The sequence below is a fragment of the Cynocephalus volans genome, chromosome 8, assembly GCF_027409185.1.
Source record: "Cynocephalus volans isolate mCynVol1 chromosome 8, mCynVol1.pri, whole genome shotgun sequence".
In the NCBI taxonomy this organism is placed as follows: domain Eukaryota; kingdom Metazoa; phylum Chordata; class Mammalia; order Dermoptera; family Cynocephalidae; genus Cynocephalus; species Cynocephalus volans.
The window spans coordinates 30,085,318-30,107,551 of NC_084467.1; the positions used below are offsets into that span (position 1 = coordinate 30,085,318).

General features: G+C 49.9%; 1 protein-coding gene across 2 annotated transcripts; it reads left to right on the plus strand.

Moving 5' to 3' along the window:
- The first annotated feature begins 11,980 nt into the window (after nt 1-11,980).
- Nucleotides 11,981-21,769, plus strand: ZC3H12A (zinc finger CCCH-type containing 12A). 2 transcript variants are annotated; one of them, XM_063105598.1, is made up of 6 exons: nt 11,981-12,064; nt 12,779-13,255; nt 17,692-17,831; nt 18,868-19,102; nt 19,877-19,983; nt 20,184-21,769. In XM_063105598.1, the coding sequence occupies exons 2-6, from the start codon at nt 12,813-12,815 to the stop codon at nt 21,053-21,055; spliced, it is 1,797 nt and encodes a 598-aa protein (XP_062961668.1). In that variant the 5' UTR covers nt 11,981-12,064; nt 12,779-12,812; the 3' UTR covers nt 21,056-21,769. The 2 variants fall into 2 exon arrangements, with proteins under 2 accessions (XP_062961668.1, XP_062961669.1); XM_063105599.1 differs by lacking the exons at nt 11,981-12,064; nt 12,779-13,255 and adding an exon at nt 14,426-14,458.
- Nucleotides 21,770-22,234: the final 465 nt, after the last annotated feature.

Genomic DNA, 22,234 nt, shown 5'->3' on the forward strand with positions numbered 1-22,234 from the left:
GGTTAAAGACAAAAAATTGTAAAATATATTGATGCTAAAATACAGGTTAGTAGAGAGAAATTTTTAACGAAAGTATTTCTGCAAATCCCTATGCTACACACTGCTTACACCTGGTTACAGCTCTCACACATGAGTTCATAAATGCCGTTGGGACCACCAAATATCCACCAGGATAACTAAATTGGGTCTCTACCTTACACCTTATGCCAAAATGAATTACAATGGATCAAAAAACTATACATTGAAAAGGAAAAAAGATATAAATGTGTTAGAAAAATATGGAAGAATTTGTGTCATAACCTTAGAGTGGAAAAGACCTTCTTAAATATCACAGAAAACCCCAAAACCATAAAAGAAAAAGATCTGTTTATCTACAAAAAATTAAACAATTTTTCCTGGCTTAAAAAAAAAAGAAAAAAACAAAAACAAAACAAAACAAAAAAGATAAACAAAAAAAAGTAAAAGAAAAAAGAGACATATAAAATATCAAATACCAATTGACTAACAGGAAAAAAAATATTTGGGACATATCACAAAGAGCTCATTTCCCTTATCTTTAAAAAGTTCCTACAAATCAATAAGGATAAAAAACCAATAATTCAATAGAAAAATAGGCAAAGGACATGAACAACTGGTCACAAAAATTATCTAAATTGATCTTAAATATATGAAAAAAGAACTCTCATCCTCACTTAGAAGTGAAATGCAAGTTGGACTACAATGAGATGCCACTTTTCACCTACCAGATTGGCAAAATTGAGAATGTCTGAGGGAAGATCAGCCCATGGCTCACTTGGGAGAGCATGGTGCTGACAACACCAAGTCGAGAGTAAAGATTACCTTAATGGTCATCTTTAAAAAAAAAAAAAATTCTGATGGCCCAGTGTGTTGGCAAGGCTGGGGTGATACAGGCCATGTGCATCATTGCTGTGAGAAGGTAATGGCACAATTTCTATGAACATTAATTTAGCAATACTTTTCTAAAAGTAAATGCTCATATACATACCCTTTGTTATAGGGTGAATTGCATCCCCCCAAATTCATATGTTGAAGTTCCCAATACCTCAGAATATGACCTTATTTGGAAATGGGGTCATTACAGATGTAATTAATTAAGATGAGGTCATACTGGAGTAAGGTGAGCACCCAGTCCAATATGACTGATGTCCTTATTAAAAAGGGAAACTAGGGGCCGGCCCCGTGGCGCACTCGGGAGAGTGCCGCGCTTGGGAGCACAGCGGCGCTCCCGCCGCGGTTCGGATCCTATGTAGGAATGGCCGGTGAGCGCGATGCGGGCGACACCAAGCCAAGGGTTGCGATCCCCTTACTGGTCACAAAAAGACAAAAAAAAAAAAAAAAAGGGAATCTAGGACACAGACACACACACAGGGAGAACACCACGTCAATCATCAAGGCAGAGATTGGGGCGATGATTCTACAAGCCAAGGAAAGCGAAAGGCTGTCAGCAAACCACCAGACGCTACAGGATAGACCTGAAACAGATCCTTCCCTCACAGCCCTCAGAAGGAACCAACTGTGCTGACACCTTGATTTTGGATCCAGCCGACAGAGCTGTGAGACAATAAATTTCTATTGTTTAAGCCACCTAGCTTGTGATACTTTGTAATGGCAGCTGTGGCAAACTAATACACCCTTTGGCTCAGCAAGAGAAATTTGTACTTTATTTTTATAACAGGTAGGTTTACAGAAAGTACAGATGTTTCCCACCCATTCCCCCGCCCCAAACACACACAGTTTCTCCTATTATTAACATGTTACATTAGTGTGGTGCATTTGTCACAGTTATTAATCAATATTGATCTATTATTATTAATTTTATATTAGGGTACCCTCCTTGTATTGTACAGTTCTATGGGTTTTGCCTAATGCATAACGTCACGTATTCACCATTACAGTATCATACAGAATACTTTTGTTTCCCTAAAAATCCTCTGTGTTCCACTTATTCATCCCTCCCTTCCTCCTTCATCTTCTGAAATCCTGGAAACCACTGGGGTTTTTTTTATTTTTCGTTACCTCAGACATTTATCATTTCTTTGTGCTGAGAACATTCAAAATCCTCTCTTCTAGCTAATTGAAACTATACAACGAATGGTTAATTACAGTCACTCTACAGTGCTATGAAACACTAGACCTTCTTCCTGCTATCTAGTTGTAATTTTGTATCCCTTAACCAACCTCTGACTTATCCTTCCTCCCCCTACCCTTTCCAGACTCTGGTAACCACCATTCTACTCTCTTCTATGTGGTCAACTTTCTTAGCTTCCACATATAAGTGAGAACATGGCAGTATTTCCCTTTCTATTCCTGGCTTATTTCACTTAACATAATGTCCCCCAAGCTCACTCACGTTTCCAAGAATGACAGGATTTCATCTTCTTTTTACGGCTGAATAGTATTCCATTGTGTATATATACCACATTCTCTTCACCTGTTCATCCATTGATGGACACTTGGGTTGACCCCACATCTTGACTATCATGAATGGTATCCAGCAAGAGGAATTTATCTTACTTTGTATTTGCACATCTGCAAAGTGATAAGCGAGTGGAGGTATACATTGCAGTATTGTTTGAAACAGCTAAAGATCAGAAACAACCTAAAAGTCTATCAGTCTAAACAGCCTAAATAAATTATGGTACATCCTACAATGGAATATTTTTCAGCTGTCAACAGTAATGAGGCAGTATTGTATTGATTGGAATTACCTAGAAGTTTATTTTTAAATGAGAAAAGCAAGGTGCAGTTGGTTGTACAGAGGGCCTCATTTGTATAAAAAATAGATAAACAAAGTAGTATATTTATGTGCAAATATTTGCTCACAGATGCATAGATTCTGTCTGGAAAGATACATAAGAAACAGCTAACTTTGGTTGCTCCTGGAGAGCAGACCACTTTAAGGACCATGGAAAGGAGATTTTGTTTCTACTATAAACACACCTGCACTTTTTGAACTTTCACGTTGCTAACACACCACCTGTTCAAAAAAAAAAAATCTGATGTAGAACATCAAGGTGTCTGTTACTTCAAAAACGAACAGTAAAAAGAGAAAATATAGCCATTTTAGCCTTTCATCTTTTGGAAGTAACAGCTATTCATAACTGAAATGGGTTATTTGAGGAGATGAAATCTTCTCTCATCTCTTCGTTTAGAAACAAAGCACAAAATTTGTTTTTAAAATAACTAAATAAATTTTTAAAATGAAGCACAAGATGCAAGAATTTTAAATCCTCATGTATCGAAAGCAAATATATCTACTTTTTAAATTCATAGCATGTAGTTAAATTTCAATCTTATAATGATAATTTCAGTATACATTCAGTTCCTATATCAAGCCTGACAAATTATTTTTAACTCATTTGTCTGTAAATCTTGATTTTCCTCATAAAATTAATTTAAATTCTATTAAACAGTAGGCATCACTTGTTAAATACAAAATGGTCAAAAGTAGCCTTTAAAAATAATTAATCTTTTTTCATATAAACTTTCTAATACAATCTGTGGGATCATACTGATCTAAAATAATATAGATTTCTTCCACTTATCTTCTATATCTTATAAAAATGATAAAATTATTCTTTTATCCAAAAAAGGTTTTGCAAGCTCATCAATTGCTGTGAAAATGATTTGAGTGTCCAAACGTTGAGACATGCAACTAGGCTCACCACATACAGTTGTGCAAGTGATGAACTGTGCAACTCTAGGGAGCGCCATTCAGATCATAATCCAGAGTATGCAGTGCACCACCTGTGCAGCAATGCATATCAGCCCTGTGGCTGCTGAAAACGTTGGAGAGCCATAGGAGGCTTTAGGGCAGGAGAGGTAGGTGTCAGAGTGGGGTCACAGAGATTGTGAGGCCAGAATCTCATGGATACAACCTCCCATCTCTTTAGGTTGGTCTCCCTTTTAGAGGATCAGGCAACAGAAATATCCCATATTTTCTATGAGCCTCATAACCTTGGTTGTCCTAAGGGTGGGAGGAAGGAACCATTTGCCAGGGCCCACGATCACTTCCTTGCCCTGTACAACTCAACGTCCTCTTTAATCACTCAGCAGCTAAGGAAGGTCAGAAAAAGGCCCTACCATGCCCCTAATCTTTACTCCTACCCTATTGGAGGCAGGGGTGACTAGCCCAAGGGGTGGGGTGGACATTCAGAACATCTGGCTTCCAGGACCAGCTCTACCACTGCCTTGCTGTGTGACCTTTGGCAAATCGTTAAGTCCCTCTCTGGGCTTCTGACTCTGTATTTGTAAAATGAAGAGAATTATTGCCGTTCTTTCTCTGCCTCTTAAAAAAACAGATATGAGAGAAAAACATGTTGAGGTGATTTTACTGAGAACACACAGAAATTCAAGCATTTCAATTATTACCATTAAACATTAAGAACTAGTGGTCTGAGAGTCAGCAGGCCCTACTAAGCAGCTATAAAACCCTGAGAAAGTCTCATGACCTCTCTGAGCCTTAGTTGTACTGTGTGCCAAATAGCTAAGCTTGAACTAAATCAGCAGTTTGTTTCACCACCAAGAGTCTGTTTTATTATTTCCAAACACAGACCTCATATTTTGTAAGATTTTATCTCCTAAGCTGTATTTAGGTAATTATTAAGTACTTAATAATTATTAAGTAATTATTGTTACTATTATAAAGGATATTTTTGGTTGTGACAGAATTTATGGGCTTACATAACTGAAAAAGCCTACAACTATGGATAGCTTCAGGCAAGGCTTGATCCAGCAGCTATTACCAAGGACCTATATTCTTTCAATCTCTTGGCTCCACCTCCTATGATATGTAAAAAGATGGCTGCCAGAAGCTCCTGGTAATACTTGCTTTCTCATGTGTAATTAGCAAGAAACAGAGTTTGCTTCCAGGTAAGCTCAAAAAAAAGACCCAGAATTAAGACTCATTAACTCTGGTTGGCATGACTTGGGCCATGTGCCTTTTCTTGACTAATTACTATAGCCTGGAAGATGAGATACTTTGATTTTCTTAAACCCATTAGGCCCCATCCCTGGAACAGGGTCATTTCTGACCAGATCACATGGCTGGAAAATTCCCAGTACTGTTAGGAAGTGGGGATCAGGCAAAGGGTGCTGGAGAGAGAATCAGCCAGTCTCTGTGGCATGGTTTTTAGCCAGTGAAATCTGTAACTGCCAACAGAACTTCTGACCAGTATGTGAACTGCATGTTAGTGACCTCTGGGATCTTGTGAGATGCTCACTATGACCGCCCCATCTTTGGTGACCACACTGACCACTTGAGCTGACGTCAGCTCAGCTGCAGAAAGCTCCTGACTCTGGTTCGATCTGGCCTAGTTACAAGTTCAGCCATGTCCAGCTTCTAGTTCTCCACTTCCCTCCGAATCGTCAGTTGGAGACCCCGGTGAGCCTTGGCTCTCTTCCAACTCTGAGTTCACAGGCCTATGACTGTCTTTTTCATATACAAGGGGACATCCAAGAGCCAGACTTGGCAGAGAGGATGCAACAGAGATATACACAGCAAAACATATCCAGAACTACTCCAGCTCACTTGCGCATTGACTCACCAAGGATTTACCAGCATCAACACCAGATCCCGTGCTGCAGACACAGAGAAGAGTGAGATTCAGCCCACCTTAAGGAGCCACAGTCAAGTGGTCCCTCAGACTGCTACAGTTCAGTCTGGAAGCACAGTGATGAAGGCACTTCCCCCTCCCAGGCCAGAAAGCATGAATATCCACCCAACACCCTCAGCGGCAGGGCCACCTCAGCCTAGCCCCTACTCTCCAGGCCCTAGGGAAGGCTAGGGGTTCTCTGGCAGCTTTGAGTATATCACCAAAGTTGTGTCTACCCAGTGCAAGACTGGGGACTCAACCCCTCTTCGCATGCTCTGGGCTTTGCAGAATCCTCTCTGGCCCCTTCATTGCAGTGGCTTTGGGGTGGGGGTGGGGAGGACTTAGACAGACTCAACTCTGCCCACTTTCTGCCCCTGCCTCTTCCTGGATCTTCAAACTCAGGTGAGATTCACCTGTTAATGGAGTGCACAGTGATGCCAAAGGGCAAACTTCCACACCAAACCACTCTCTCCAACCAACACCTGAGATTCCACCCTGCCTTCAGGTTAAGCATTATGAGGTCCCCAAGTGAGTCCTGTGTGGAGAACCTGTGTGGGTCTGATTCCCAAAGCTGCAGCAAATAGAGCCAGGAATCTCGGGGTGAAGAAAGCTTGGCTGGTCCCATTCTCAGTTCTGCCTAAATTAACAAGACAGATGGCCAGGGGCAAGTCCCTTTCCTCTTTCCCTCCCAGTCTACCCATCTATAAAGCAAAGATTTCAGGTTAATCAATCTCTGCGGGGCTTCCCAGCAGGTCTAGTATCTGATTCAAGGGTTCAGCTGAATTGGGGGAGGGGGGAAGAGGGAAGAGGGGAGACAGGCGGGTCACCTGGCCTGGGCCCCACAGACAAAAAAAGGCCTCAAGTTTAGACTTTGGATATCTCCAAATAGGATTAAATACTCAGTTATAGGATATACAGCGACAGAACTGAAGACATTTGGCCCTATTGCCAAAACATACCATCTGTAAGGCCCATGAAATTATATGTGTATTTTTCAAATAAACTTTTGAATTTTGGAATTGATTTTAGATTTACAGAAGAGATACAAAGATAGTACAGAAAGTTCCTGTACACCCCTCACTTGGTTTCAGTTTCCCCTAATGTGATCTTACACCACTGTAGTACATTTGCCAAAACTCAAAATCCTACATTGGTACATCACTATGAACTAAACTCCAGACCTTATTTGGATTTTACTAGCTTTTCCATTACTACTCTTGTGTTCTAGGATCCAACTCAGGGTACCATGTCACATCCAGTCAGAATGTCTCTTGGTGTCCTCTAGTCTCTGACCATTTTTCATGACCTTGACAGTTTTGAAGAGTCCTGGTCAGGTATTTTGTAGAATATCCTTTGAATTTGTCCAATGTTTTTCTCTGGGGCTATGGGTTTTTAGAAAGAATTGCACAGAGGTGAAGTGTCTTTCTGGTCACATAATATCAGAGCAGGGAGAGCGGACAGTACATGGTATCCATTTAGCTTATCATTGGTGATGTTAACCTTGATCCCTCGGGTAAAGTGGCATCTGCCAGGTTTCTCCACTGTGAAGTTACTATTGTTTCCTTTCCCTACTCTATTATCTAGAAGCAACTCACTAAGTCCAGTGGATATTCAAGGGAAGGGGAGTGGACAATTAAGCCTCACCTCCTAGAGGGGGGAAGCTACATGATTATTGGAAATTCTTCTGTCAGGAGAATTTCTCTTCTCCCCTAGTTACTTATTCAGTAATTTATTTGTATCAGTATGGACTCACAGATATTTATTTTATACTTTGGAGTAGAATCCAATACTCTATTATTTATTCCATTGCTCAAATTGTCCCAGCCACTGGGAGCTCTTCTGGCTCCTGGGTTCCATTTTTTTTTTTTTTTTTTTTTTTGGTGGCTGACTAGTAAGGGGATCTTCCTGGCTACTTTTGACAGGCCCCCATCCTTCTGTGTTTTGAGTACTTCCTAACTCTCTGGCACTACAAGATGCTCCAGGCTCACCTTTTCCCTGTCCCAGCCTGTATTAGTCCATTTTCTGTTGCTTATAACAGAATACCTGAAATTTGGTAATTTATAAAGAGTTGAAATTTATTTCTTACAGTATCGGAGGCTGGGAAGTCCACCGTCCAGGGGGTGCATCTGGTGAGGACCTTCTTCTTAATGGTGACTCTTTACAGAGTCCCGTGGTAACCAGGATATCACATTGCAAGATAATGGCCTAAACAAGAAAGTTCACTTGCTCTTCCTACAAAACCCTCAGAACCACACCTGTGATAACTCATTACTCCATGAATGGATTAATCCATTCACAAAGCACAGTCCTCATGATACAATCACCTCTCAAAGGCCCCACCTTTCAAATACCATAATTGATTTCCCACCCTCTTAACATTGTTACAGTGGGGATCAAGTTTCCAACATATGAACTTTTGGGGGACACATTTGACCCATAGCATAGCCCTAGAACCAGCCATTTCTCCAAGGAAATAATATATTTTTAAAACTCCTCTGATTATCTTGTTTACATTCCAAATATGTTGCACCGCATTTGAGTGCTTGATAAAAGAGTTAGTTTGTTCAGTTACTATTTAAAATGTACGCAGACTTTTGCAGCCCTGCTGTCACAAGTCTTTTTAAAATATACCAGTAGCCTCAAAACATGGGAGCAACCTGGTCCTTTCTCCACTTCCAGGAGGTCTTACTGAATTTAAGTATCACCTCTGCAGACATTCTGCATCTCGGGCAGCTCACCCAGCCTTCTACAGAAATGACCCAGCTCCTGTGTCCTCTCCAGGCTGAGCTGCCAAATGGGGCAACTGAAGGCCAAGGTCATTCCTGGGAACTTTTCCTTTCCAGCCTTCCCTCAACTCCCAAGAGGTGACCTGTCCAGGCTAGTTGAGCACAGGCAGGGGGCCAGAGTGCAGGCAGACTCCAGGAGGAAAATTAACAAGCCCAGCTGCAACCAGAAGCATGCAAGAGGCAGAGGGGATGCGTGGGCTGAGCACAATTAGATCCAGAGGGTTTTTGGGGATTGGGGCCAAGGTTTGCAAAATCCACCTGTAAGTGGAGCAGGGGTTCCCCAGAGCAGCCTTGAGTTCTGCAGAAGAAAGTCAGCTTCTCAGGAAGGAGCCGCCTTCATGACCTGGAAGAGAGTGAGGCTGTGGCTCCCTCCAGGAGGGCAGGGAGCTGTGTGACTCATCACCTGGTCCCACCAGCTCCCTCTGGCACAGTGCTGGGCATCATGGGGCCTGGGAGCAACAGGCAGAGTCCCAGCCCAGGCCTGGCCCCAGAGGAGGTCCCAGGTTGGCAATGACAATGCAGCTCATGGGGACACAGGCAGGGTGCAGTGGAAGCACAGAGGAGGATGCACTCAGCACCTCAGGAGTCTCAGCAGGCCTCACAGAGGAGGTGACATCATCAAAGAGATGAATGGAATTGACCAGGCAGCAGTAGGGAGGGAAAAAGGGGAGGGCACTCCTGGCCATGGAAGAAGCAGAAGCTGAAGATGGAAGCGTCTGCAAGGTGCTGGCTAGGTGCCTGCCGCCTGCTGCCTGGTGAGCACTCTATCAATGTGAGGCATTATCACTGTGGCCAATTACTATTATCATTGTTATTATTTTTTCTTTAAAAAAGATGACTGGTAAGGGGATCTTAACCCTTGGCTTGGTGTTGTCAGCACCACGCTCAGCCAGTGAGCGAACCGGCCATCCCTATATAGGATCCAAACCCATGGCCTTGGTGTTATCAGCACCGCACTCTCCCGAGTGAGCCACAGGCTGGCCATCATTATTATTAATAACCTGGACATGTCACTTAATATTTTTACATAGTTACTTCAATGAATAAATGCCTAACATCACTGAATTCTTCTCATCTGCAAAAGGGGCTGTTGTGAGATTTGGGGTATGTCATGCTCATTGCTCAGCTGGAGGGATTACAGGCATGTGAGGTGCCTGCCCAGCATTAGGTGTGAGCTGACATGCAATAGGAAACCTAGTGTTCCCTCTGTCCTCAGCCTACCAGCCCCTGGGGTTGCTGCACCTGGGGGGCACAGAGAAGGGGACACTTTGGGGTCTTTGTAGATGACCAGGCAACAAAGCGGGCAGATGCCTAGGTGAGGTCAGACAAGCCCAAAGAAACAGCCTCAGGACCCACTAGAAATGTACATTCTCTCCTCCCTGGGGTCTTTTGTGGCCTCCCTGAACAAGCAGGTGTCCATAGGGAGATTGACTGCCTGGGAGACAGCTGTATGAATTCCAGCTCCACCAGCTCCTGAACCTTTCTGAATCTCTGAGCAAGTGACTTGCCCTTTCTGAATCTCTGAGCATCCATTTCCCCAACTCTACAACTGCATTAAGACATGTACCACAATATCCAAAGCACACTCTTTGTGATAGCAAAAAAAAAAAAAAAAAAAATCCTAGAAGCAACATCCAACAACAGGTGAACGAATAAATAACCAGTGGTAGAGTCATAAAATGAAATACGATTCAGAAGTAAAACAAATAAATTACAGGTACGCAGGCAATAGAAATGGACTTTTAGAGTTGGTCAGTTAGCTCACTTAGGAGAGCGTGATGCTGATAACACCAAGGTCAAGGGTTCAGATCGCTATACTGGCCAGCAGCCAAAAAAAAAAAAAAAAAAAGAAAGAAAGAAAGAAATGGATTTTTAAAAATATAATACTGTGTGAAAAAGTAAGTCACATAATTATAGAATTATTTCATTTACACAAAGTAAAAAAAAAATAGCAAAACTAAACAATATACTATTTAGGGATTCATACAAAGGTGGTAAAACTAAAAGAAAAGCAAGAGAATAACTAGCACAATTAAAATTCAGGAAAGTGGGCTGGCCCATGGCTCACTTGGGAGAGTGTGGTGCTGACAACACCAAGTCAAGGGTTGAGATCCCCTTACCGGTCATAAAAGAAAATTCAGGAAAGTGGTTCTTCAGGATGAGGGGAGGAGGTTGTGATGGGTGCATCCAGAGGGCCTCAGAGGTACTGGCACTAATCTATTTTTTTAAGTTAGGTGATGGACATTGGAATTTTCATCATCATTATTATTATTAAGCCATATATGTATAGTTGTGTCTATGGTGTCTTTTACAATGAACTCTTTTTTTATTATAACACTAATTCCTACCCAACAGGATGCATGACTGTGATAAGGCAAAAATAATGTAAGTAAGTAAAGTACTGGCATACAGTAAGCACTTAGTTTTGAATGCTTTGAATCCCTGGGCCTGAATTTCCCCATCTACAAAGTGAGTTGGTGGCCCTCTGAAGGCTTTGTCCTCTAGATTGTGAGCTCTGTGTTGCCTTTCACACACACACAAACACAAACATACAGTGAAAGCTAGACTCTCCTCTGCCCTAGGTCACTGGTGGTTTCCAAAGTGGCAAAAGTGGCACCTGATACACTGGAATGGCAGCTTTTGATCCTGAATCCCAGTCTTTCTAGCTGGGGCAATTAAGCTTTTTTTGAATTTCTCAAAGTGAACATGAGCATAATAACCTCGGTCTTCCTCATCTAAGTCCATGAAAATATACTGTAAAGTGCTGTGCCCACATGAGGGATCATAACTGATTGACTTGGGAACTTAAAAGCATCCTCATGGAGGGGTGGATGCTTCCTACAGTGGGAGAGTCAGGTGAGTTTTGTAGCTTGCATAACAGTATTTTTTCGTGAACGCACACATGGTGATTGGTGTAAATATTCCTCCTTTGCCTGGTTTTCCACGTTGGTCATAGTGTATCTGCTGGTTGTACCTGCCCTTCTATCCTGGTAAGGTACTTATTTCAGAAAAAGTGTACTTGGCCCTGGGTGTAGCCCCACCTCTGTGTAACTGCTTCAATCACGATGTATCTGTTGGGTGGTCCTGTCTCAATCTGAAAAGTGCCTGCCTGGATGTAACTGTCCTTATAACTCTGGACCTACCTCCAACGGTGTGTAGACCAACCTCTGTGCCTCTGATTCACTCAATGTGCACCTGACTGTGCCTTCACCAGGCAAGCTATTAGGCCGGAACTTTCGTGGCTGTACCCATCTGTGTATCGGCTCTCCGCACCTGGGGCAGCCCTGACACCTGACACCCGACACCCATTCAGTCCGTGCTTACCTTATGCACACTGGCCGTGCACTGCTCCGCTCCAGACCTCGTAGGCGCAGGGGCCTTGAGGCACGTGGGAGGGGTTGCGCCCACCGCCCCCCGACTCTACTCCGGGTCGGCCTGGCACGCTCCGGCCCACGGGGGCGGGGCCGGAGGCCGGGACGGGGCGGGGGGCGGAGCAGGAAGGGGCGGTGGCCGCCCCGCCCCCAGCCGCCTAGCCGTCTCGTACCCTGCCAGGCTTCGCGTCACCGTCCTTAAGGCCACCCGCCCCGTATAAAGGCGCCGCCGGCCTTGCCCCGGGACTTGGCCCCATGGAGACGCCGCCGGCCGCGGCTGGCGCACAGCGGGGTGAGGCGTGCGGCGGAGACGGGGCGCGGGCCTCGGGGTCTGGGCGGAGGAGGGGGTGGGGAGGTCTCCGGCTGGGTGCCACCGGAGGGGAGGAACATGGGGCCGGTTCCCTGGCCTCGCTGGTCCTCAGGACCGACCCCCCCCAATTTAGTTCAAGTTGGGGGAGCCCGGGGGAGGGGGCCCAGGTCCAGAGGGGGAGCCGAGAGAGCGCGCGTCTCGCGTCTCCGGCGCCCGGCGGCCGACCAGAGTTTCCCAGTAACTTTTCTCCCTGGTGGGTCACCCCGGAAACTTGCCTTCCCCCGGCCCCGGAGTCCAGCCACGGGCTCTGCGCGTCCTGGGCCTGCGCTCTGAGTGAGGGACGGGCGGGCAAAGGCGAGGGCCTCAACGGGGAAGCCCCCGGCCCCGTAGCTCACTTCCAACCCCAGGTTTCCATCTGAGTCCCCTGGGTTGGCGTGGGGGTGGAGTGGGAGGTGGAGTCTAACTGAGTTCAAATCCTTGCACTAACAGCTGGATGACCTTGAGCAAATTCTTAACGTCTGTGCCTCAGTTTCCCCCTTTATATAATGGAAATGATAACCCTTTCATGCGTGTCATGTGAGCTAACACATGGAAATGGCTTTGTATAACACCAGTCAGTGTTGCCTCATCCTGTTGGGTGGGGCCTGTGGGACAGAGCAGCATTCCCTGTCCCTAACTCTTGTGGCTGTCCCATAGGAGCTGTGACAGGTGCCTTCCAGGAGTTTGAGCTATGAGTGGCCCCTGTGGAGAGAGGCCCATCCAGGAAGCCAGCCCCACCATGAGTCTGTGGGAACTTGAGGACAACCACAGCTGTCAAGGTACACCTGGGCGGGCCCAGGAGCCTGACTCTGAGGAAGCATCAGCTTCAGAACTGCAGATGAAGGTGGACTTCTTCCGGAAGCTGGGCTATTCATCCACTGAGATCCACAGTGTCCTGCAGAAGCTGGGAGTCCAGGCAGACACCAACACAGTTCTAGGCGAGCTGGTGAAACATGGATCAACTGCTGAGAGAGAGCACCAGGCCTCACAGGACCCCTGCCCTCAGCTACCTCTGGTCCCCCGGGGTGGGGGCACCCCCAAGGCTCCCACCCTAGAGCCCTCAATCACAGAGGAGTTCAAGGAGGGCAGCGACCTGAGGCCAGTGGTCATCGATGGGAGCAATGTGGCCATGAGGTATGTGTCACTTTTGTGGCCAGGCAGCACATGTGGAGGGGTGGTCACATGTGTCTGCAGCTCTGGTGAGAAGAAGTTTGATTTCTTCTCGTGGACTGGTCTAGAGGGAGGGAAAGCCCTTTATGAGGCCCTACTGTGTGCCAGGAGGCTCCCTTAATCCTCAGGACTCCTTTGGAGTGGGTTTGTTAGGAATGTTTTAGGGATGAAAACTCAGGGGCTCAAAGTCTTGCTAAGGGTCACACACTGGTCAGTGGTGTAGTAAGGATTCGAATCCGATCCTTCTGTCTCCAGAGCTCACCTTGTGCTATGGGGTCTCTCCCTGAGGCCAGTACTCTCACAGTGTCAACTCCTGTCCTGAGATGTGAGGCAGGTCCTGCAGGGGCTTAGCCTGTGGACTGCAGCTCACTCGTATAGGAGCCGGTCACTTACCGTCTCTGTAGGATGGGGCCAACACACCCTCAGGGGGCTGTTGTGAGGAGTAAATGCAGGGAACCTGGAGAGTAGCCAGTGCTCAGTAAACAGTAGTTGTTATTATTATTCAGGAGCTGGGGCTTCTGTCTCAGACCTGGGCTCCCATGGAAGCAGGCCCAGGTCCTGAGGCCTTTGTAACTGTGACCAGGAGTGACCTCAAGGCTGGATCTGGCTCTCCATAGTGGGTGTGGACGGGTGGCCCAGTGCTCTGCCTTCAGGTGAGCGGTGACTTGGATCCCCACTGATTCAGCTGAAGCTAGCTGGACGCCCAGAGCTAGAGCCAGAGCCAGGACTCAGCTCCAGTAACTCCAACTCCCACCCCCTCCATGCAGGACCCTCACAGGGAATGAGGTGGGCAGGGTTAGAGAATGAGGCCAGGGCCAGGACTGCTGCAGACCTTAGGAAGCCCAGACTTCTCCCTTCAATCCAGGCCCCACCCTCTGGCCCTGCTTTCTCCCAGTTCCCTCCAAGGCGGGCTGGTGAGTCAGGGCTGGGTGGATTGCTCACAGGGAAAAGTTCCTGTTGGCAAGGATGGGGAGACCCCAGATATGGGGTGGGGATGGGGAGAGCTCCTTCCCCGGCCCTGAGGGAGCTCCCAGGTGGGCTGCCTGAGGCTGGCATGACATCAGCCGCTGCCCTCCCTGGCATTTGGCTCCGCCTACTCCTGGCCCAGCTGGGGCAAGTCAGCCGTGCGGCTGGTCCTGGGCCAACTCCGCAGGCACAGGCATGCAGGTGAGCCCTCTTCCCACCACCTTCGGATCAGTCTTCCCATCCCTGAAATTGGCTGGGCCTGGATGGGAGGCTGTGAAAAGCTGGCTCCTGTGCCAAGGGGCAGCAGGTCACAGCCTGTGCTTTGAGAGTTAAGGGTCCCCTCTCAGGCTCCACCTCCTGTGGCTGGGAGCTAGGATGGATCAGTGACTCCTTCCTCTGGGGGGTATGAGCCAGGAGGGGCAGAACCCTGGGGGCAGCCATATGCTGTGTGTGTTTGTATCCTGGCAGGAGGAGGAGAGGCCTGGGAGAGAGGAGGGGCGGTGGCAGAGGAGGGGTGCTCAGAGGAGCAGGCACCCGACAGACAGAGCCAGCCACCCGCAGCCTGCCACCGCTGCCTGCCGGGGGTTTCTGAGCTGGGGCAGTGGCAGGAGGGGAATTCCAGCCTCACACTTCCTGTCTCAGCTACTACTCAGTTCCTGCCCTGCCACCCCCTCCCCGCCAAGGGCAGGCGGGCTAGCCCCCACCATATGCAAATCGTGGGGAAATTCACCTCTGTTTCCTTCTAAGGGAATTTTTCTCCCCTAGTCAGGCCCAGCCCTGGCAGATCTTTTCACCTGGGGAGACTGGCCTAGCCCTGCCCTCTGTCCTGGTGCAGGAGCAGCCAAGCTGGAGTCTACAACATACTCACAGATCCTATCAAAGTTGGGTCAGCCAGGCTGGGGAGCCCTGAGCTTCTGGGCAAACGACTCGGTGGGGGTGGGAGGATGTCTGGTTTTCCTGTGCGGGCAGAGCTTCCACCACTGCAGTGAGAGGCACTCCAGGCCTCATGTGTTCTACTTTTACCAGGAGTAGGGCTCTGACTACCTGCTGAGGGAATATTCCAGGTGTTAGGACCGCTGAGAACAGACTTGTCCCCAGCCAAGATTTTCGATGCCCAGAGGCAGTACCCTGCGCTGGGAGCCCTGGCATCACAAGGCTTGAAGACGCTGGCCTAGGATGGGATACCCATGTGTACAGAGGGAGGCAGGTAGATGCATGTGCAGACTGCTTATTTGAGACAGGGAGCCAAGCCAGAGATGACCACACCCCCACAGTTTTGGGGAGACAGGGCAGAAGCCCAGGGAAGGGGGTAATGTGGTGAGGAAAACATTGGGCATTGTGAAGACAGACCAGGGATGTGACCCATCTTGGCAGGTCAGGAAAGTCTTCTTAGAGGTGGTGACACCTCCCGTGGGTTCTGAAGGAAAGGCAGGAGTGTGCCAGATGTACCATTTCTCCTGTTCCCAGCCTGCCCCTCCCTCTTAAAATGCTTTGTTCAAACTCAAGTTTGGGAGCTTTTTCTTCCCAAATATATTTCAGGTCTTCTGTTAGGGATAGGAAGGCAAACTAGTGGCCCCAGATCTGTGTTAATATTCTGTCTCTTACCTCTAGCCAGGTGACCTTGAACGCATCACAGAGCCTTTGTTTCCTTCACTGTAGTGAGCCTTGTAAGGATGAAGTAATGTATGTGGCCTCCAGTCGGAGCTCAGTACCCGCTGATCCCCACTCCTTCCCGTGATCAGGGATGGTACCTATATTTGTACCTGTGTGAGCATCAACATGCATAGTAGTTATGAGCACAGGCTCTGGGTCTGCATCTCTGCTCCACCATTACTGCTGTGTGGCACTGGTAACTAAGTAACCCTCTCTGGACCACAGTTTTCTCATCTGATGAAAAAAGAAAGGGGACACTAGTGATTGTACCCTCCTCGTAGGCTTGCTGGTGATTCAGTGTTAAGCACTTAGAACAGGGCCTGGTTCACAGCTCTCAGTAAATGTTAACTTTTATTATAAGCAGGCTGGTGGATGGGAGTGGGGGAGGGCATCAGGTGGGAGTGAGTGCTACCTTAGGGCTGACCTTTTCTCCCGTACAATCTAAAGAGACCTTAAGACCCTGAAGCCCCACCCTCACCCCCAAACAGCCGCCATGTCCCCCAGGTGCCCCATTCCCCTCTCTACCTCCTTTTGGGGCCCCAGCTATCACCCCCCTAAAGCCACCCACATGATGTGGTCCATCCTGGACTCACCTCTTTTGCATAACATTTATTCTGTTTTATTTGCCAAATAAGAGAGTCTGATTGTTCACAGAGAGGGCAGGGAGAGGCAGGGGCTGCTGGGGAGGGAACTCCAACCTGGTTCCAGGAGCCCTTCCATGACACCAAGTATTACCCAGGAGCTTCAAGCCCCAGTCCCCCTCCTGCCTTCCCAGGAAATCCAGCTGAAATCTCCACTTGCTGGACCATGTCTGGCCTCAAACTAACAGGAAAGTTGTCTGGCAGACATGGCCCCTCGTATGGAAGCTGCAGACTGCTGGGCCCATTTTTCAGGTAGAGAAACTGAGAGCCACAGCAACTCGGGAGCACCTTAGGGCTTCCTCCTGCATCCAGCCACATTTGGATGGGGTGAGGTCTGGTTACCAGACCAAGGCAGGAAAGGTGTCTCATCTCCCAGCTCTCCTTGTTAACAGAGTCCCCCAGTGTCTTCCTGATCATCCCTTTGCCTCAGGTCATGCCCTCCCTGAGGCGGGTGAACAGAGGTCAGGGGTGTTCCAGGCATTTTGGGGAATTGGCCTTCTTGGGAGGAAATGCAGCACCCTTTCACTTTCAAACTTAAAGGCTCCTAAGGAACCTCCTCTACTCTGTCACTCCCATCGCACTGTGTGTGGAATCAGTGACCCCTCCTCCTTTGCCCTCCTCAGGCCCCAGCCCCTGAGGTTTGTGGAGGACTGAACTTTAATCCGGAACAATCTGGTTTCTCCTGGGTTAGCCAGGCCGGTGCTTCCCCCGCCCCCACCCACAGCACCATGAGCAGCGAGGGAGGGGCGGTGACTCAGTCTGCATGTGTCCCTGTGGTCCCAGCAGCTCCTCGGGTGGGGCAGGAACCAGAAGTCTTCGGGCGCCTTTCCCCCACCCCCAGGTATGTTGCAAGCAGTCCGACCCTCCCCCACCATGAGGAGCGGGTGCTGCCAGATTCCTGGGTGTTTCCTCACTTTCAGGAGATGGAACCTCAGGGAAAGTCCCAGCAGGGTCTGGCCATCTGGTGCTGTGGGAAGCAGCACAGGGAATGGAGGCAGAGGGCGCTTGGCTGAGCCCAGCTGCTCACCACCAAGGCCAGGGCAGGGGCTGGCAAGTGACCCACCCCGACTCCTGCTCAGGTCCAGGGGATAGCAGGCTGGCGACCTTGTGGAATGACCCTGTGCCTCCTCTCCCTCCCAGCCACGGGAACAAGGAGGTCTTCTCCTGCCAGGGCATCCTGCTGGCAGTGAACTGGTTTCTGGAGCGGGGCCACACAGACATCACAGTATTTGTACCATCTTGGAGGAAGGAGCAGCCTCGGCCCGATGTGCCCATCACAGGTGAGTGGCACCTCTGGAAATGAGATGGTCTCACTGTCTCAGGAGCCCTGGTTCTTCCCAAGAGAGGCCCTTTGGGTGTGACCAACAACTTCCAGACTTCAAGCAGGGACCAGCATTTCTTGTCCTGGTTTTTGCTCTGCAACCTTGCTCGGAACAGTGGTCATTGGAGGTCACTTTGTCCAGCTCTCTGCCTCAGATATTGGGTACCTCTCTCATCCTGCTAGTGGCTGGATCACTTTTTCAACATCCCTAGTGGCCAAGGGACAGTATAGCATAGTTGTTAAGCCTGAGGGCGCTGGGCTGAGACAACCAGAGTTGGAATCCTGGCTCCGTCCCTTCCTGGCTCTGTGACCTGGACAAGGACCTCTATTAGCCCTGCTCTGAGCCACTTGCTCCTCAACTGTCAAATGGGGTGGCGGGGGGGTGGGGGGCGTTGATCACATTGCCTTCCTCACAAGGTCATTGTGAGGATCTTGTAAGTGCTTAGAATAGTCCCTGGCACTTAGTAAATGCTCAACATATGTTAGCTGTTACTGTTCTTACAGGAGCTCCCAAACTTTGGGGGTAAAAATGGACTCAGTTTCTCCAGAAGTCTTGAGATCTGGGGGCAGGCTGGCTGGGGCTGTGGGCTCCAGGAGGAGTAGCCTTCCAAATGGTAACCTTGTCCTGGCTACACAAGGGATGGAACCAAGCCACTTCATTCACAGACCCTTACAGGACAGGGTGGACAAACGCCCAAAGCCAAGACTGCTTCTGGCTTGAATAGGCCTGATCCAGAGAGGCCAGCTCGGTGCTCATAGCCTTTGTTGGGTGGGACCTGCTGTGCTCAGGTGTTCTTGCTCTTCATGCAGCAAACTGTGTGCAGGTCTCAGGCAGGGGGCTGGTTTGTGGCCACGGCCTCTGCAAGCTGGTTCCTGCCCTTGAGAACTTGGCATTAACAGCCCCTGTTACCTGGCCACCAGGAAGTTAAGAGAGCCCTGCAGGCCTGGCTCTGGGTCCTGGCTGAGGCCTGACCTGCACCCCCATTACCTCCCAGACCAGCATATCCTACGGGAACTGGAGAAGAAGAAGATCCTGGTGTTCACACCATCGCGACGTGTGGGTGGCAAGCGGGTGGTGTGCTATGATGACCGCTTCATTGTGAAGCTGGCCTTTGAATCCGACGGGGTCGTGGTCTCCAATGACACATACCGAGACCTCCAGGGCGAGCGGCAGGAATGGAAGCGCTTCATCGAGGAGCGGCTGCTCATGTACTCCTTTGTCAACGACAAGTAAGTTTCTGCCCAAGAGGGGACCTGATGGACTTGGGGTCCAGTGCCAGAGATGCCCTTGGGAGGTGAGGTTTGGGGGATGGGCTCTGCTGGGCCCTGTGGCCATGGGGGGCCATGGTCTTGGCTCCAGGAAGCTTTGGAAGTGAGATGGGCAGTTTACTGCACAAGTGACATCAGGCTGGGGCAGGGGGCTTTTCTTTTTTCTTTTTTTAAAGATGACCGGTAAGGGGATCTTAACCCTTGACTTGGTGTTGTCAGCACCACAGTCTCCCAAGTGAGCAAACCGGCCATCCCTATATAGGGATCCAGACCCGTGGCCTTGGTGTTACCAGCACCACACTCTCCCAAGTAAGCCATGGGCCGGCCCCAGGGGACTTCAATTTCGGGGAGGGAGCAGTAGCATTCGTGACAGGATGAGGTCAGTGGTCCCAAGACAGCCTCTCCAGTTCCCAGCACCACATCTCTTGGGTAGAAGCCATGGGGCAGCGGGTGCAATCCTAGATTCAGATCCTCAGGTTGCCGGCCTTGCAATGGCCTCAGAGAGCTCCCAGTGCACGAATTGCCCAGAAGGTGCCCATGGGCTTTGGCCCTCTGGATGTGGGGGTGCTCTCCTCTCTTGGGGTGATCCCACCAAAACTAAGAACAGTTCTGGGCTGTCCTATAGGAGTTGCTCTTCTGTTCTTCCCAGCAAGTCTTGCTGCCCAGTCCCCTCCTAAACAATTGGAAGTCCCCTCATGTCCCCCACCTCCTGAGAGTTCTTTTCACCCTCTGTAGGTTCATGCCCCCTGATGACCCCTTGGGCCGCCACGGGCCCAGCCTGGACAACTTCCTGCGTAAGAAGCCCCTCGCTGCTGAGCACAGGAAGCAGCCATGTCCCTACGGTATGAGACCCAGCTGTCCTCCACAGCCTTTCTCACTCCTTCCCCTCCTCTCACCCCAGTCTGCCTGTGCCCCGAGTTCTTCTCCTGGGGACCTTCACATTTGAACCACCCGTCTCCAAGCTTCCCATACCACCCCTTCCCTGCTCTCGCCCCTGGTCTGGAGTGCCCCAGCTTAGCATCCTTCTTAATTCCTCTTGCAGGAAGGAAATGCACCTATGGAATCAAGTGCCGGTTCTTCCACCCAGAGCGGCCGAGCCGCCCCCAGCGCTCCGTGGCTGACGAGCTCCGTGCCAATGCCCTCCTCTCACCCCCCAGGGCCCCGAGCAAGGACAAAAGTGGCCAGCGGCCTTCACCCTCATCTCAGCATGGCTCTCTGCCAACAGAGGGTGAGCGGCGCAGCCTGGACAGGAAAAAGCTGGGGGCCCAGGCGTCCCCAGGGCACCGCCAGGAGGGCCTGTCACAGGCCTTTGCCCCCCCAGGCAGGAGCATCCCACCTAGTGGGGGCAGTGGTGGCAGCTTCGGACTCACAGACTGGCTCCCACAGACCGTGGACTCGCTCCCATATACCTCCCAGGATTTCCTGGATTCCGGCATTGGCTCCCTGGAGAGCCAGATGTCAGAACTGTGGGTTCGAGGAGGAGGCCCTGGTGAGCCGGGCCCACCTCGGGGCCCTTACGCTGGCTACAATCCCTATGGATCTGAGCTCCCAACCACTCCAGCCTTCTCTGCCTTTGGACGCGCCATGGGTACTGGCCACTTCAGTGTCCCTGCTGACTACACACCACCCCCACCCGCCTTTCCACCTCGAGAGTACTGGTCAGAGCCCTACCCACTGCCCCCACCCACCCCAGTCCTTCAGGATTCCCAGCTGCCGAGCCCAAGAGCTGGCGGGGGCCCGTGGGGCGGAGCAGGTAGCCTGGCCAAGGAGCAGGCCAGTGTGTACACCAAGCTGTGTGGCGTCTTCCCCCCACACCTGGTGGAGGCCGTGATGGGGCGCTTCCCGCAGCTCCTGGACCCCCAGCAGCTGGCTGCTGAGATCCTCTCCTACAAGTCCCAGAACCTCAATGAGTAAGCCAGCCTGGGGGCCCGCAGGGGCAATACCCCCAGTCTCCAAGGACTTGCAGAGGGAGGATTAAAGTAGGGAAGGGAACCCACAAACCAAAGATACTGTAGGATTGGTTCTGGCCTACACGGCACCCCTAGCCGTCCACCCGTCTGCCCGAGTGGGTCAGAAGCGATCACCGTGTTGATACACATTGTATCTCTGTAGTTTAAGGAGACGTTGCCAGTAATGGCCGTCAGTCCGTGGCTGAGGCCCAAACCCTCTATTCTCTCAGAGGGCAGGGAGGGAGGCAGGGGGAGCAGAGGCCTGGGCTGGGGGCCCTGTGCATGCCCCCCAACCTCCACCCCGTCCCTGGGACGCCGGCCTTGGCTGGCTAGTTGGGCACCATGTGCCTGCCCTCCAAGGGCCCCTCCTCTAAGCCAATGAAGCCTCCTCCGTGCTCTCTCGCTGGGCACAAGGCTTCATGTTAGTAAGCAAGATGCTTCTTAAACCACTTTTCTGCCCCACTCTGTTCACCTGTCCCATTGCCCCTGCAGGGGGTGAAGGGCCCTTTGTCCTCACCCTCTCTTCCTCTCCCTTCAAGGAAGAAGGAACTCCAAGTCATCTCACCCTTCCCCGAGGGTTGGGGGACCCGTGTATGTTTGTGTACAGGTATAAATTTTAAATAAATGGAGAATCCTTACCTCCTGTAAACTCAATAAAGTGCAATGTGGATCCTTATAAGAGGTGAAGGTCTTTGTTGGGCTTGGGGGTTGAGCTGGCCTTTGGGTGATGGAAGGCCAGCAGGTGTGCACCCTGACCTGCCTGCACCCCTGGGGAGCCACTCCAGCTGGCTGTCCGATCCTTCTCTGGAAGGAAGGTTTCCAAGTTTCACCAAGAGTGCTCTGTCCCTTTGGGGCTGGGCCTGATAAGAGGTGGCAGTGGACACATGGGCAGGGGTGGGGGTAGGAAGCAGAAGTATAAAAGGGCTTAGAACTCTGTGGCAGTGGCATGGGGAGGGGGGTGGCCCTGAGGGGGACAGGATGGGCTGTTCCCCTTTTCTGTGCTGTGACCAGAGCTGAGGATGGGAAACTAGATTGGTTGGAGTGGGTATGGTGGGAGCCCTTCGGTACTCACTTCTGGCCCTGCCCTTCCAGATATTGCCTTCTTCTAGACCCAGGGTTGCAGAGCAGAGAGCTCAAGGGCAGA

What these genes read in the sequence shown, in the direction of transcription:
- ZC3H12A (XM_063105598.1), top strand. Translation starts at nt 12,813, where the DNA reads ATGAGTGGCCCCTGTGGAGAGAGGCCCATCCAGGAAGCCAGCCCCACC. An exon ending in TACTCCTTTGTCAACGACAA is followed by an intron (nt 19,103 to 19,876) that starts GTAAGTTTCTGC and finishes CACCCTCTGTAG; the next exon opens with GTTCATGCCCCCTGATGACC. An exon ending in GAAGCAGCCATGTCCCTACG is followed by an intron (nt 19,984 to 20,183) that starts GTATGAGACCCA and finishes TTCCTCTTGCAG; the next exon opens with GAAGGAAATGCACCTATGGA.